This window comes from Corvus cornix, chromosome 19 (assembly GCF_000738735.6).
Source record: "Corvus cornix cornix isolate S_Up_H32 chromosome 19, ASM73873v5, whole genome shotgun sequence".
Lineage (NCBI taxonomy): Eukaryota > Metazoa > Chordata > Aves > Passeriformes > Corvidae > Corvus > Corvus cornix.
Genome location: NC_046348.1, coordinates 1,044,021 through 1,059,848, shown reverse-complemented (window position 1 = coordinate 1,059,848; position 15,828 = coordinate 1,044,021). Strand labels below are relative to the sequence as shown.

The 15,828-nt window shown below is 52.6% G+C and overlaps 1 protein-coding gene across 6 annotated transcripts in view; it reads right to left on the bottom strand.

Moving 5' to 3' along the window:
- Positions 1-2,019: 2,019 nt before the first annotated feature.
- Positions 2,020-15,828, bottom strand: part of CALN1 (calneuron 1) — a 149,936-nt gene continuing 136,127 nt past the window's right edge. For all 6 annotated transcript variants that reach the window (XM_039562909.1, XM_039562910.1, XM_039562911.1 and 3 more), the window contains 2 exons: positions 15,061-15,214; positions 2,020-8,780 (listed from right to left, as the gene is read on the bottom strand). In XM_039562909.1, the coding sequence (XP_039418843.1) occupies positions 8,653-8,780; positions 15,061-15,214 (282 nt within the window). In that variant the 3' untranslated portion in view covers positions 2,020-8,652. The remainder of the gene's footprint in view (positions 8,781-15,060; positions 15,215-15,828) is intronic.

Genomic DNA, 15,828 nt, shown 5'->3' with positions numbered 1-15,828 from the left:
GGGCAGCTCTGCAGGTGGGGTCTCACCTGAGCACAGGGGCACAGGGACACAATCCCAGTCCCTTTCCTGCTGCCCCACTGCGATCAGCCCAGGGCTGGGGGGTCTCTGGGTCAGCCTGGACCTGCCTGGGGAAAGGTGTGGGGTCAAACCAAGACCCTGCTTCAGGTTTGGACTTGGGAAGGCCAGCCACAGCCAGAGGTTTTAGGTGGGGCTGTGCCTGAATTTCACTCAGGGTAAGGAAAGGTATATTTCTTTTCCTCAGGACTTGGATTTCTGTAATTAAATCCCAGGCCTTGGCCAGACTCCTTTTAAACAAAGCAAGGAGCCAGGGTGTGAAGTGCTGTGCTGTGTGATGACCTAATCCAAATCCCACAAAGTCTGGGAATGCTTCCACTGACTCCCTGGGAGCTGGGTCAGACCTGCACCGTCGCTCCTGCCCATTCCCGGTGCCTGGTCCCACAGCAGCAGCAGCAGCCCCCGAAACCCTGATGGGGCACAGCTGAAGGATGGAGGCTTTTGGGGGGTGTTTTCATCTTCATTTCTCCATTAATGGAGAGCATTAAATTAACCATTCAATCCTCCATTAACGGAGAGTGTTAAAGTAACAAGGGAGCTAAGCAGGCTTTGGTGGAGCTGGGACTAGGGCTGTGTTCGTGGGATGGTTCTGGAGGGACACAGCAGTTTGCCCTCAGGCCAGATGTGGGGTGTTCTTCTCTCCTAAAGCTGCTTTTCTCCTGCAGGCAGGGCTGATCCCCTGCTGCTGTCGCACTGAGCTGTGCTCACCTCTCTGGGGTGGGCAGAGGATCTGTGGCAGCAGCAAATTTCAGTTTCTGGACAGCTCTGGTGGCTGAAACTCAAGGTACAAACCTGGCTTTTCGCTGAGGACACTGAACACGCTGATCTGCATAGAACAGCTTCCAAAGGACAAGTGTGGGGTGCAGGCTCCTCCTTCCAGCCAGGAATTCCTTCAGTTACTCATTCTATGGTAAATATACAGGAATTCCTTGAGTACTTTTGATTCATTCCTGTGATGAATCCAGGCTCATTCCTGAGCCATTCATTGGAAAGCTCTCCAGTTACATGGGAGGTCACTGAGAGTATGCAGTGCCTTGGTTTGGACTTACAAGCTTGGTAAACATGGATTTCCTGCAGTGCTTTCTGCCCTGTGGCAATCCCTGCCTGGATTGCAGGGATTGCATGGAATTGCTCAGACCCAACCTGTCACAAGATCCCAGAATGGTTTGGGCTGGAAAGGACCTTAAAGTTCACTTTATTCCATGGGCAGGGACACCTTCCCCTATCCCAGGCTGCTCCAAGCCCTGTCCAGCCTTGTCCTGCCACTGTGACTCGGACCCACATGGGGGAAGCTGATTTCCAGCATCAACTCTTCCCCTTTCAAATTGAATTTAGGCCCCAGGGGCAGGAATTGTGGTGTCAGTCATGGACCTCACCGTCCCCTTGTCCAGCAGGCCGGGCTGGGCTGGCACCCGTGGAGGAAGGGCTCCAGGGAGATGAAGAGATCTGGGTTTGTTAAGGGACAAAGGGCTCTCCCTAATCATCACAGAGCAGCTGTCAGGCCTTGGCAGTACCAGAGTCAGGATTAAAGCTGGGCGCAACATCCTTCTCCCAGCAGTAACCCTGCCCCAAGCCCACCTGAGCTCAGGGATCAGCCCCTGGCTCTCTGGAGGGATAAAAAAGGGCTTTTTAAGCAAGTGCTGACCTTTCTCTCTGAGATCTGGCCAGTTGTGGCTTTGCCTTCCAGAGGAGAAGTTCAATCCCTCCCTCTGGCTTCCTGTGCATCTGGAATTGCTGATCCCATTTCTCCAGCCAGGAGCTCTGTCTGTAGTAACGGCCTTTTAAATATGTAAATCTATTTTCAAAGCAAAATAACCCCCCCAGTGTTCATGAGTCTCTCAGAAGGAATAAAGGGTCCCTGTCCTAATATTTTATGCAAATCTTGCTTTTGCTCTTGTACTTGGGCATGAATAAATATCAGTGCTTCAAAAGAGGGAAAAAAGCTTCATCAAAAGAAAAAAACCTTTATTTCTATTGCATAAATAATGATAAAATTAAAATATTTTTATACAGATTATATATTTACAGTAGAGTTTGGTTAGAGGGAACAGCTGATACATATGGCATTCAGATTTCCTTTATACACTCCTTTATACACTCGGATAACTTGCAGTAACATAGGATTTATTTCAGGTGCATGCCCAGTTAATTTATATTAATATTTACAGTATTTTATACAAAGGTTTTTTGTTGGAATTTTTTTTTTTTTTTTACTATTATGCTGCTGACTTTGTGAATTTTTGTCTTTAATTAAAAAGCCATGTCTTTCGTTAACGAGCCAAAAAAACCCGGTGAGTTTACAAATGAACAGTAAATGGCTGGGAAACATGAAATGGTGACAAAAAGGAGACACAGGGATTAGTGGAGAACTTCCTAGAGATGAATCAGGAGGCGTTGATTCCTTAGATCCTGCTATGGATTAAATGGCAACAGGCTGGATCCCAGGCTTATTCCACTTGAAGCCAATTAACTCTAACGAGTTATTTCTGACTGACCCTGGAGCCCTGCTCTCCCTTCCTGCCCCAGCCCAGATAAATCTGAGGAACAGGAGCTGCTGTAGGGGCTGAAGGAGCTTTGGCTGCTCTGGGAGAGAAGCTCAGGACTGTGACCCCATCCTCGGGCTGCTGCGGTGGGGATAGAGGCAGGAATGTGAGGATCGATGTCAAAACCATCACCTGCACCCTTTGGAGCTGCCCCCAGGAGGGGCAGGACGTGCCCAAGTGCTGGTGGCACCAGAGGGGGGCTCCTGGAGCCACCTCAGAGCTTCCTGACGTCTCCTGGTTGGCTGATGGAGACACAGGAGCAGCTGAGAAAGGGAACATGGACCTCACCTAAAGGGGGTAAATCCAGCTGCTGGTTTGGGATGCTGGCAGAGACAGGCCAGGAACAGCTGGGGAAGGTAATTGGGGGGAAAGTGGCAATTTCATTTAGCAATGGTTTTCAAGGCTACGAAGTGTTTTGGTCTGTCTTGACAGAAAATAAAAAAGTCCTGTGGTACTTTCATCATCTGATTGTCAGGTACTGAGCTCTGGATCCAGAGGATTCCTTTTTTCTCCTTTCCCCCTCTTCTGGGGCTGCAATTATTTTGTAGTGAAGATGCCAAATTACAGCAGCTTTCCAGGCTTTTGCCGCTGGGAAGGTGTAAGGGGAGCACACTGCCAACTAAAATGGTGTTAGATCTGCTGCCCATCTTGTGCTTGGTGAAGCTTCTGCACTTCCTAGAGCTGCCTAAAATGTCCTTCTTGGACTGGAGAAACATAGACCCAGTCCTGATAGCAGCCAACAACAAAGAGATGGAAATGTGGTGAAACTTTTTGTTTTCTGCATTAAATTCCTGGGAAAGGAACAGGTTTTAAGTGATGCCAGGGAAACGTAATTGCACTGTCAGAGCACAGGAGGGTAAAATAATGGATTGAAACCCAGCAAGTTCTGTACATCTTCATCAGTGGAATGGAAGCGTGATTCAGAGCCAAGAAAAAAAGACACTTCATCAGATTCTCATTTTAGAAGGGTTGGTTTTTCTTCTTTCAAACGCTCATCCATAAAGCAGGAACTAAATCATGGATTACAGGGGTGGATGAAATGAGGGACTTAATTCTCAGAGATTTTAATGTAATTCCTCCCACTGCTTCTCCCCTCGCTGATCCAGGGGGGCTGTGCTCCTGTCACCTCGGGGTGGTGACAGCCCTGGCAGCTCCCAGCACGTGCAGGGAATGAGTTTTCCATGGGAACAGCGGAGAGTCCCCTTGTCCCAGGGCCCTCGCCAGGAACAGAGCCCCTCCCAGTCACCTGGAGCCCCTCCCAGTGCCGGGGGTGGCCCGGGAGATGTTTCACTCTTCTGCACCAGGCAGGAGGATGCGGAGTGGGGTTTTGGGACAAAATATTCTGACGCTTTCCATGGAAAAAAGGTCCAGTGGGTACTTGGCTCACCCAAACAGATTCCAGCCATCCAGAGTGGCGTCCTTGGGAATGTTTTCTACCTTGGCTTCTTGCTTCCTACCTTAGTTCTGGATTTAAAACCCCTCTTTACTTGGCCCCAGCTCAAAAAGATGGGCTCCTATGGACATCTCTTTTTTACAAAGCTGCTGGAATTAAAGCAGCCAGCATCCAGCCCTTCCAGCACACGTCCAACAGGTGAAACCTCTGGATAACCGGGATGGAATCTCTCAAATTACCTGGATTACACCCAGATATTCAGCTCTGGCTCACCGGGGAGCAGGGACAGGAGCTGGGAGTGCTGCTCCCTGCCACCCTCCTGCTCACCCTGGACCTGGGGTCTGTGATCGCTGTCCCAGGTGCTGACGGTGACTGGGGGATCTGGGGGTGTCCATCAAGCAGGAAGGGAATTATTTTGGGAACTCTTTAATTCCATATCACTTCCCGCAGCATGGGAACACCGTCCTACCAAAGCCAAGCCTCCCTAGTTTCGATCTTTCAATTATGTTGACATTGCTTCTGATCAGGAATTCCTTCCCAGTGGTGCAGTCGTGGAGGGGCCAGGCTCCCGTGGGTGGCACAGGAGGTGACACACCTCCAGGTATCACTGCCTGTCAGCAGGATCTGGCTCTCCAGGGCCACCAGCACCACCACCATGGAATGTCCTGAGTTGGAAGGAACCCACAGGGACCTCAAGTCAGCTCCTGGCCCCGCACAGGACTAAGCCACTGCACCTGTCCTGCCTGGACACTCCCCAGCTGTGGTTTCCTCAAGGCTGCCCGTAAGGAATGCCTTTGGCTCTGGCAGGTGAGCAGTGTTCCTTCAGCAGCTTTTGCTGGAATTCTCTTCCCCACGGCCTCCAAATTATTTCAGCATTGATGAGCCTCTGTTCCTTCTGCTGGCTTCTCCAGGAGCAGGGAATCAGACTCCCTGCTAGAGCCAGTGGCTGAAGCCAAGGTCAGTGGTGAGCAGGGGCGCAGCCTTGCAGGAGCAGGAGCCCAAATCTTTCCCACCAGAGCTCAAACCCCACATGGAGAACCTTTCCAAAGTGTCCTCAGCAAGCCCAGGAGACAGGCAGTGCTCAGGCTGAGTGGATTTCACTCCCTCCTGAATGAAACCAAAGCCTCTCTCGGCCTGAAATCATCACGTCCCTCCTGAAGCCTTCCCTGCACATCAGTCCCCTTAATTGCACACAGTTTTTTGTGGCCAAGCCAACAGAGCTGCTCACGAATTCCTAATAATTTCCTAATCCATGAGCAAAGCCCCTGTCCCACTGCTGGGAGCTGTTTGCGCATCCCTGGAAGTCTGGGATCGTGTGTGCTCCGCCACAGTGGCACCCATGTCACGAACAGCCGGGGTTGCCATGGCAATCTCCTGTTCCTCCAGAGCTGCAGGGCTGAAAAGACACTTCAATCCTCCTGGAACTGGCAAGAGCAGAAGTTTAGAGCTTTTTCTGACAGCTCTGCTGCAGTCTGGGTATTTTTTAAAGTATGTTAATTAGCACTTAAATAGGGGGTTTTTTTCCTTAAAGTATGGGATGTGGGGTTTTTATTTTTGTGTCTTTGATTCTTCTGCTTTCTCCCCCCTCAGCTTTTGCCATCAGGTTCCAATCAGAATTTTACTGCTCTATTTTTACCTCCTGTCTGTAAAAGCAGCAAAAAGCCCTATTTTTCCCTCTTGTGTAGAAGGAAAAAAAAAAAAGGAGATAAATGGATGTTACATAAATGGAGCCAGGGAGGGAGGTAGGAGATATCCAGTGCTGCTGGATGGGAAGGACGGGAAAGTTGCGGGGAAGGAAAGGATGGAATCACTTGGCCTGATCCATCCTGCATTGCCAGGAGTCACTGAGTAAAGAAGGGATCTCTTCACAATGCCTGGAGAGGGAGGAAGGCTGCTCTAGGAAGGGAAAGGAGACCTCTGGCAAGACATGACCCTGATTCATCATGGAAAAATGAGGTTCCCTACAGAAAAATCACACCCAAAGCCCCCAAAATCCTGTACCCAGTAAAATCAGTGGGGAGTTGTGCAATGAACTCTACTGACACCGGGCTATGGCTTTTACCAATATATTAATTACAGGTTTGGTTTTACAGATGGAGCTGCGAGGGGAGGATGGCTCTATTTACAAGGGATTGTGGAGCATGCATGGGGGAATTGTGGAGCCTTCCAGAAAGCTCCACGGAATGCAGACAATCATTGTCCATGAGGTGGCTGCTGGGCCTGGACTCTGCTGGGGTTTTGTGGCACATGGGTGAGGGAATGTGGGGAAATGCCCGGTTTGGGGCTGTGGGTTTGGGGCTGTGGGTTTGGGCTCAGCGGAGGCTCCGCTCTGCCCCATGCTCCCCCCATCCCTCCCCTCCACCTCCATCTGCCCACGCTCACTCCAGCACAAACCCAGGGACAAAATGAGTATTCCTCGGTGGCAAGGAACATTTAGACTTTTTCCCACTGCTGCCACCTTTTCACAGACCCCTGAGACCTAAACGTGGGGATGAATTTCCTTAAAATGATCTCCAAGCTCGTTATCTGCAATGTCCAGCACAGAAAATGTGCCTGGGCTCCCCAGCACCGAGAATCCCCCACCAGAATATCCCACAGATATTCTGCTGCTGCTCTACAGCAAATGGAAATCTCTCCATCTTCTGGGAGACTGAATCATTTTTTTTTTATGGAATATTCTGCAGCTCACCTCTATTGGTCACAGCAGAACAGAAATGCAGTAGTTGTGTGTTTGGGAAAGGCAGAAAAACCAACTCAGCTGCTGTGGAAAAGGTGTTGTCTTTGGGATGGAGGGGACCCCAGGAAAATGGCAGGAAAAAGTGGAGGTGGGAGACTGAGACACCTAAAAGTGGCTTGGGTTTAAAGGGGTGGTGGGAGACAGGACAAACGAGCAGCAGATTTTTAAATTAGGCTGCTAAAAATACAGGTAAATGTTGTCACTCAGACTGGTAGAAAAGAAAGCCCTGGAACAAGTGTTCGGGATGCATCCAGTGTCAGTCAATGGCTGCAGTGTGGGATGAGGGAAGCTGGGGGTGTGCAGCCCCTTGGGGAGCCATCCTGCCCCTCCTGTGGCACAGGGAACACGGAACAGTCACCTCCACGTCCAGGAGCAAGATCTCAGCGTTCCTTGGTGTGTCTGGGGCTCTCCCAGCACAGCCACCCCACTCCAACACCCGAGTGCCTCCACGGAGCTTCCTTGGAGCACTCCATGATCACCAGCTGGGAAACCCCTCCCAGGAGGGCAGGAGGTCACCTCTGTCCTGGTGTGGCACCCAGGGGCACAGTCCATCCAGAGGGAAATGCATGGATTTGTGTCAAGTTTCAAAGGAAAACCACCTTCCCAAGTAATCCTGGCTCCTTGCGCTTCCCGTGTGGTGTCCCTGCTCTGCATCATTCCCTCTTCTCCTTGCTGCTCCTTAAAATGTATTCCAGGAAAAACACCCAACGCTCCCCGGATCTGGAAGTCTGACACACTTCAAATGCATGGGGGTGGGCTCAGGTTTGGTTCCTTCTTCTCCTGCTGCGCTCGGCTTTTCCGCCGGCCCCCTGTGGAGCCTGCCCATGGGATGGGGGTGGTGGGATGGATCCTGGGAGGCAATGGAGAAGTTGGCTGGTCAAATCCACCCTTCACCATGTGGGTGAAAATAAAACCTCCCCCACAGGACGACGTCTGCCATGGAGGTTTCGCTGCAGATCATAACCAGGCCACATGAAACAGAATAAATTAAAGTTGTGCAGGCAAGGAGAGGAGAGGAAAGCTCAGGAAGAGCTTCCCTCAGGATTTTCACCTGGGAAAAAATTCTTGAATGTAGAAGAATATAGAAGAAGGGTAAAACTGCTGGAGAGCAAATGTTGAATACGCAGAGAGGCCCAAGGAGAGGGAGGTTTAGCTGGCGCTGGTGGTGGCAGAGTCCCTTGGAAGACTTTGCACAAGTTCAGCAATGCCCAGGTGGGAAAGCGGGGGGTGCTCCTCAAGCCCTGATTCGCAGTCGGAAAAAAATGGCCAACAGACTCCTGCTACCCCACAGTCTCGTGTCAAAGGTGGAGCTGATGAAGCAAAAAATAGACATTTTGTATGGTGCTGGAAAATTCTCCCCTTTTTTCCTCAGAAAATACTGTACAAGGATGCTCTAGCTCCCCTCTAATGCCGTAAACTCCATGGCATGGTCATAAGGGAAACGGAAAGTGAAGCTGGAACACGTGGAACAAAAGGAATGGGACTTGCTTGTGGCAATGCTACGATCAACTTCCTGGGAATGTGGGCCCGGCGGGAGCTCCGTGGGATAGTCAGTGGGCCCTGGGATAAGGACAAGTCACGAGGCTGGGCCTCCTTCAAACCGCAGAGCGCCAGATCCCAGTCTCCTCCGCGTTGCCATTGCTGTTTCGAAGCAATAATTCGGGACTCCTGGATATGGGATTATTGCATTAGGAAACAAAACCTTTAAAGCATTAGAACAGCCCTTTGATGTCCCTGCCAAAAGGATGTGGTTGGTTCACAGGACACGCTGCTGGCTCAGGCTCCTGCTGCAGGCGCCGGCTGTGCCCGCGTGTCGGTGCCGTGGGATCGGGGCGGGAGCTCTCCCGGGGTGCGCATGCATGGCCGCCATCCCGCTGCCAGGACTCTTCCGTGCCGTGCCAGCACTACTCCATGCCGCTGCGCAGGATCTGGTTGGCCGCGATCAGCATCACGCTGATGATGAAGGCCATGGCGAAGGCGCAGATGAGGCTCTTGCGCACGCACGTCTGGCGGTTCTGCTTCTGGGCGTGCACTGCGGGGACAAGAGGGCGGTCAGACAGCGCCGGGCTTGTGCTCCCACCTGGAGCAGCTCAGGAGTGCTCCTGGGCTCTCATTAGAACCCTCCTGTCCTCACTCTAACCCTGCTGGGACATTCCCAAACAACCCACCTGACCTTCCAGGGCTTCCAAACCAGCCCATCTCAATCCTTCCTAATATTTCAGGAACTCCTCTCCCTCACTGTGGCTTTTGATCCCTTTAAATGCTCTCACAGGGATATTTGGGGTTATCCGTGTATTTCTTTGAAACTCTTCGTGAAGTTGGAATCGTAGAATGGGTTGGGTTGGGTTGGGTTGGGTTGGGCTGGAAGTGACCTCAAAACTCATCTTTGTCCCATGGGCAGGGACACCTCCCACTGTCCCAGGCTGCTCCCAGCCCCAGTGTCCAGCCTGGCCTCAGACACTGCCAGGGATCCAGGGGCAGCCACAGCTGCTCTGGGCACCCTGTGCCAGGGCCTCCCCACCGTCACGGGGAACATTTTCTTCCCACTCTCAGACCTAAACTTCCCCTCTTTCAATTTGAACTTGGTTGTCTCTAAAGTTCTTTAATAGCAATTATCGACCTTGTGTGAATCCCTCCGACTCATCCTGGTCAACTGGGAATGAGTGGGAAATCAAGAAGTGCTCCCTGATGACCCTCAGGCCCTCCCATGACAATTCCCAGGAGTATCCATGGTACATGAGTCACTTTTCCAAACTCTTTTAGGTTTTCTATGCTTAAGCCAAATCAGATTTATTAAGAACCTTTCCAAGTGAATGCTTGCAGAATAATTGTCAAACGAGGTGAGAGCAGCAATTAAAAACCAGATGGAGTTGGGATTTTTAGCACTTGTTTTATTTAATTTTACTTTTTGCTAAGCTCATCAGTGAGGATTCGTGCTGTGACTCAATAAAGCCAGTTCATGAGTCTCTCTTGGCCTCCCCACATCTGAATGTCAGAGCCATGTGTGGTGTTGGGGCACTGTGGAGATTTGTTTGCAAAGGCCTTGAAGGTTCCCCCAGGCTATCCTAGGATGGTTATGGCTGGAAAAGCCCAGTTATAACCCCAGCACCACCACCATGGTCACCACTAAACCATGTCCTAAGTGCCACATCCACACTTTTTGGACACTTCCAGGGATGGGGGTTCCACCACTGCTGGACAACCCTTTCAGTGAAGAAATTTTTCCTAATTTCCAATCTAAACCCCCTCTGGCCCAGCCTGAGGCCGTTCCCTCTCCTCCTGGCCCTGTTCCCTGGCAGCACAGCCCGACCCCCCGGCTGCCCCCTCCTGTCAGGGACTTGTGCAGAGCCACAAGGTCCCCCCTGAGCCTCCTTTGCTCCAGCCTGAGCCCCTTTCCAGCTCCCTCAGCCGCTCCTGGGGCTCCAGCCCCTTCCCAGCTCCGTTCCCTTCCCTGGACACGCTCCAGCCCCTCAGGGTTTTTCATCATGAGAAGCTCAAAATTGAACACAGCACTCAAGGTGCTTCAGCAGTGCCAGCACAGGGGGAAAATCCCTGCCCTGGTCCTGGCACAGCCCAGGTGCCACTGGCCTTTTTGGCCACCTGGGCACCCCTGGGCTCATGTCCAGCCATTGGCACCAGCACCCCCAGGGCCTTTTTCAGCTTTCCAGCCCCTCTGGCCCACCCTGGAGCATTCCATGGGGCTGTTGTGACCCAAGTGCAGGACCCAGCAATTGGCCTTGTGGCCCCTCCTCCAACTGAGCTGTCCAGGGCAGCCAGGGAAAGCCAGGAAATCATCACACACAGGATGGACAGCTCTGCCCGGCTGCTCTGGGCCTTGCTTTGCTCTTTGGGCTTGGTGTGCCCTAAGAAGGGACGTTCCCATCACCTTTTCCTCATGGATGGGCTTGTGAAGACAGGAGACTTTCAAGTGGTTGATGACAACCACAAAACAAACCTAAAATGCAGCCAGGGACAGGCTTCAGGTGCCCATGTTTGGAAAGAGGCAGGAGAATATTTTTAGAATACATGGAAAAACCCCTTGTTCTGATCCAGTCTTGCTCCTCATTGCACAGAGAGCCCTGGCTGCTGGGTTTGAATTCCAGTTTTCTCCCCCATCACCTCCTCTGGCTGGTGTTCAGCAGTGCCTGTGCCCTAATCCCAGCTCCCAGAGGTCCCAGCTCAGTGCCAGAGGCACGGAACACTCATTAGGGAGGGTTGGAGTCATCCTGCTGCAGCCAGGGAATGTGAGTGGGGGCCTCGCTGTGTTCTGGGCAGGGAATGAAATCCCCTGCCAGCAGCTCTCCCAAATTCCTCACTCTCTGCTTGCACTGCTCTGCTCCTGGACTCCTTCCCTGGCTTTTATAGAGCACACGGGACCAATGCTGTGGCTGCTGGCTTTGTGCACGGTGCCCTGGTGCTTTGAAAAGCTCGTTCCTGCCCAGCTGTAGTTATTTCTTGATGTACTTTTCTATTATTTCTGCACTTCGAAAGCACTCCCAGGCAGTAGAGATACCACTGACACCACCAGCACTGCTGTCAGGGTGGGGCTGGTGATGGGAACAGCAGCCCAAGGCTGGGCAAGGCTTTATTGGGATGACGAACTCACCTCTTCACAGATGAAAGGAGTAAAATGTGCTCGGTGTTTGTGCAGAAATGTTCCTGAATGGAACAACTTCTCTGTTACAGAACAGAGCCTGAAGGCAGCAGGATGCAGGGAAGTCCCAGTTACTGCTCTTTACCCACCAAACAGCCAAACTGCCTACAGACAACCCCAGGGGAAAGGGGAATGTCTGTGGAGGGCCAGCCAGACCCTCTTGGTGCTGGCTGGGAATTACTCCAGCAAGGAGATGGGTACCAGTGCTCCCCTGCTCCCTTGAAATCCACAGGGAGGCAGAGGAGCTGGAATTCCTGACGTCCTGATTCCCGGAATTCTTCCCTATGTGCTGCCCTCTTGAACATGAAGTTCCATTTAACCCCCCTGCTTACTGGGGAGGGTTTGCTCTCAGTTCTCTCCTTTCCCTAAATCCATAATCTTTGAGCACGGGGTCTGTGCTTGTCCTGCTGGTTCCCATAGCTGGCATTGCCCCAGGGCTGCATGCCAACATTTGGGTGCCCGTGGGAGTTTTTGACACCCATGGAACATGCCAGGGGTTGGATGTAGACCTGGTTCCTTGGACATGGGCAGAGCCTGAGGCTCCTCTGGAGGAATCCTCAAGCCTTCTTAGGGGGAAGAGCAACCCAGAGGTTTCCAACACCCATCAGACCTCACGAGGCAAAGGCAAATCAAGGCCGGGCCATTCTTCATCTTCTCACCTGTCTCAGGACAGGCTGCTGAGGAGAGCTCCCTCGCTGGCACAGCGCACTGCCCCTAGAGCTGGTTAATGGGGTTAATGGGGCCAGGCTGTCACGATGCCCACAGTGGGTTTGGGAAGCGCTCCCAGCACGGGGAGCCTTCTCTCCTGCAGGAGAGCAGCTCCTCACAAGGACAGCAGCAGTGTATTCGTAGGGCCCTGTCCCAGCCCTGCCACGGGTGAGGGATGGCGGCTGCTCTGGCTGCCACCAGCGTTAGTTTTGGTTTAACAGGTCACTTTTTCATTGCCAAGCTGAGCTGAGCGGGGCAGGGAGGGCACGGAGGAGCTGCTGCTGCATCCCATGGATTTGAGGGTCAGGGATGAGGGTGGAAACCCCCTGGCAGGCAGCAGGGGAATGTCCAGGTGTGGAGAAGGGGATGTCCAGGTGTGGAGAAGGGAATGTCCAGGTGTGGAGAAAGGGGAATGTCCAGGTGTGGGGAATGGAAATGTCCAGGTGTGGAGAAGGGGATGTCCAGGTGTGGGGAACAGGAATGTGCAGGTGTGGGGAATGGAAATGTCCAGGTGTGGGGAATGGAAATGTCCAGGTGTGGGGAACAGGGATGTCCAGGTGTGGGGAAGGGGATATCTCTGCCCACAGGAGGAGAAGTGCTTGGGGCTGGTCTGTGGTCCAAGAACACACCCAGAGGTGATGCTGAGTGGACACCCCCATTTCACCAAGGTGCTCCTGGAAGTCTCTGCTGGATCTGCTCCCTTGGGAGATTCCCAAATCTCAGTGGAAACCATGGGGGCTCATCTTGGCTTCATTCCTCCCCAGAACTAAAGGCCCTTCAGCGCGGTGGATGAGACATTAAATACAGATGGGAGTTGAAAGAAATGCTTGAATTGCTGTTTGAGGAGTTGAACTGAGTTCTTTTAGGGTGCAATTCATCTCATCCCAAGGTAGCACCTAAATTAAACTCAAGGAACTCTACCCAAAAAGCATCTCCTTCACTGCACTAATTAGAAGTGAGTGAGTGACCCCCAGGGAGATGCCCCAGGACAGCCGACAGCTGTCCCTTAGTGCCACCATCCCTGGCATTTCTGGGTAATTCCTGCTTTTGGTAATTCCTGCATTTGGTAATTCCTGCTTTTGAGTCCTGTAGGGATCCTGGTCTTTGAGAACTGGGGGCTCTGAGGGCACCAGTGGTCATTCCTGGCCAGCCTGGAGAGCTGCAGGGCCACAGCCTGTTCTTTCCTGGCAGAAATGCTCCTGCCAGAGCTGTCACAGACCACAACTGTCCCCTTCCACTGGGACCTGCAGCAAAACTCTGCCCCGTTGTTGACAGTTCAGCTGAGCTTTACTCCCTGCTGGATTTCTGTGTGTGTTCCCAACATCTAAAAAGGGTCTGTTTTGCTTCTAGGTTCTGCCTGGCACCAGCAATGCCAAAACATCCCACGAGAAAAGCTGTGCCTGCTGCACTTTTGGAAACTGGAGCTTCCAAAATGAGATGCTGAGCATTTGGGGCGCAGGCTTTTTCTGGGATGGTTCACAAGCTCCCAACACCCGGCGGCAGCGACAGCTGGCTCCTGCCCCCGGGGACCAGCGGGGCAGCGGGCAGCAACAGCTCCAGGCAGGGAGCACACGTCTCCTCCTCCCTGCTCTCCTCCTCTCCAGGAGGAACGCAAAGATTGTTGCTTGGCCTGATTCAGAGAGTGCTGCTGCTGCTGCCTCCCTCCTGCAGGCTTTTTAAAATTCAGCTGTGCTCGTCTCCAGCGTCTCTGCAGTGTTGAACAGAGGGTGAGGGTGCTGGGGGGAGCTGCTGCAGCCCATTCATCAGCCAGCCTAAGGACTGGCCTGCATCTCCATCCTCTGCTTTGTCTGTGGCTCTGCCTGGTGCCCTTTCAGAGCTGTTTGACCCTGCAGAGGTCAGAGTTCCCCACATGGTCTGTGTGAAGTGGGATTTCTGGGGTGGGAGGCACAGTGGCTCTACCAGGGTGATGGGCTCAAGCTCTGAGCTTCTCTGTTCTGTTTCCCTGGGCTCTTCTGCACTTCAGAGGATTTCATGAAATCATGGAATGGTCTGGGTTGGAAAAGAACTTAAAAATCATCTCATTCAATGGGCAGGGACACCTTCCACTGTCCCAGGCTGCTCCAAGCCCCATCCAGCCTGGCCTTGGACACTGCCAGAGATCCAGGGGCAGCCACAGCTTGGACAACAAAGACCTGTTTGGTTGTTCCAAGCAGCAAAACTTTGGAGCAGCACGAGTTCCTCTGGCCAAAGAAATGAAAATGCTGCTTCTGAGGTGGCTTAAAATGGGGAATGTCCTTGCCTGTGTCAGCTCTGTCCAAGTGCAAAATCCACTGTAGATCCCAGTTCTGATCCCAATTCCTGATCCCCCGTGGCTCTGCTGAGGGAAGGAAATGTTTCCCCCTCTCTGGCTGCCTCTGAGCACTGCTCAGCCCTTGAGTTTTCACTCTCACATGTTGAAAAGAGCTGTCCTGGCTGAGGCAGGTCCTGGCCGTTCAGAACAAAAGGTGCCCAGGGCAGCAGGGCACAGAGGCACCACCTCTGCTCACTGCTGGTGTCACAGTGCAGGACAGGACTCGTCCCAGCTATTGCCTGGGAGCCTTTTTGGGATTTGAACAGAAAACTGGAGGAGCCCAACACGGCTTGGTAGGGCCTGCCAGTGCCAAGAAAGTCTTTCCATGGTGGGATGAGGGAAATAAAGGTGTTTCTGCAGGGAAATTCAGCCTGGCTTAGACACGCAGCACTTCCCTCTGCCTGCATCCCAGCAGGGAGAGGGCAGAGCCTGCATAATGTCACCCTTGTGCCTGGAACAGGACTGGCTTTGCTGAGGGATGGAGGAAGGCTGAGGGCAGCTGTGGAGCTCTCCACGGGTCCTTGCTCCTCTCACTCCAAAATACCTCCCTGCCAACTCCATGCACCCCTGTCCGGATCAGGGCGAGTTTTACAGACACAGGAAGAGGAAAATTGTGAACCCCAGGACTTTCTCTCTCACCTTCAAACTCAGTCTGGCAGTTGCCAGAGTTCTCATTCAAGCTCTCCTCCTCGTTGATGATGATGTTCTCGATGTCCTTCATGGTGAGGTGGTCGCGGAAGGCGTGGTACAGGATGTGCTTCAGCTCCTCCAGCGTTATCCTCTGCATGTCAAACTGTGGGAGAGAGCCCAGTTACACCCAGGGATGGGGCTCGGGCGTGAGGGCAAGGCCACAATCCCCAGCTTGTGTTCTATCAGCCTCATTTCAACAGCTCGGAGTGGGTTTTGCTCTTTGGGGCTGGTTTCACTCCAGCAGTGAATGCTGTAAATGGGTGTTGCCCCTGCCAGCTCCCTTGGGCTGGCGGAGCAGCAGAGAAGCCCAGCCCTGTGCCAGGGATGGCCTCCCAGGCTGGAGAGGCAGCAGTGCAGTCCATCCCAACACAGAGAAAACCCCAAGGCATTCCCCTGGTAGCTCTTAACACCTTCCATGCGCCACAACCCTATTTGTGCCCCCTTTTTTACCTTCCTAACCCCCAGCTGTGCCAGGGTGGGAGGAACAAGCAGAGGACACTTCCCTCTGAGCTCACTTCTGTTGTGAATCCAGTAGAAAACGCTGTTCTTACACCAACCAAGCGCTAAACCCACACTTCCTGCTGAACACGAACAGTTTGCTGAAGAAGGACGCTGCACATGTGCAGTTTGTGGTATTAGTTAATCCCTGCTAATGGTGCAGCAGAGAGGACACTCACCCTGGCTGCTGTGTGGGGCCAGGGGAGCAGAGGAGCCTCT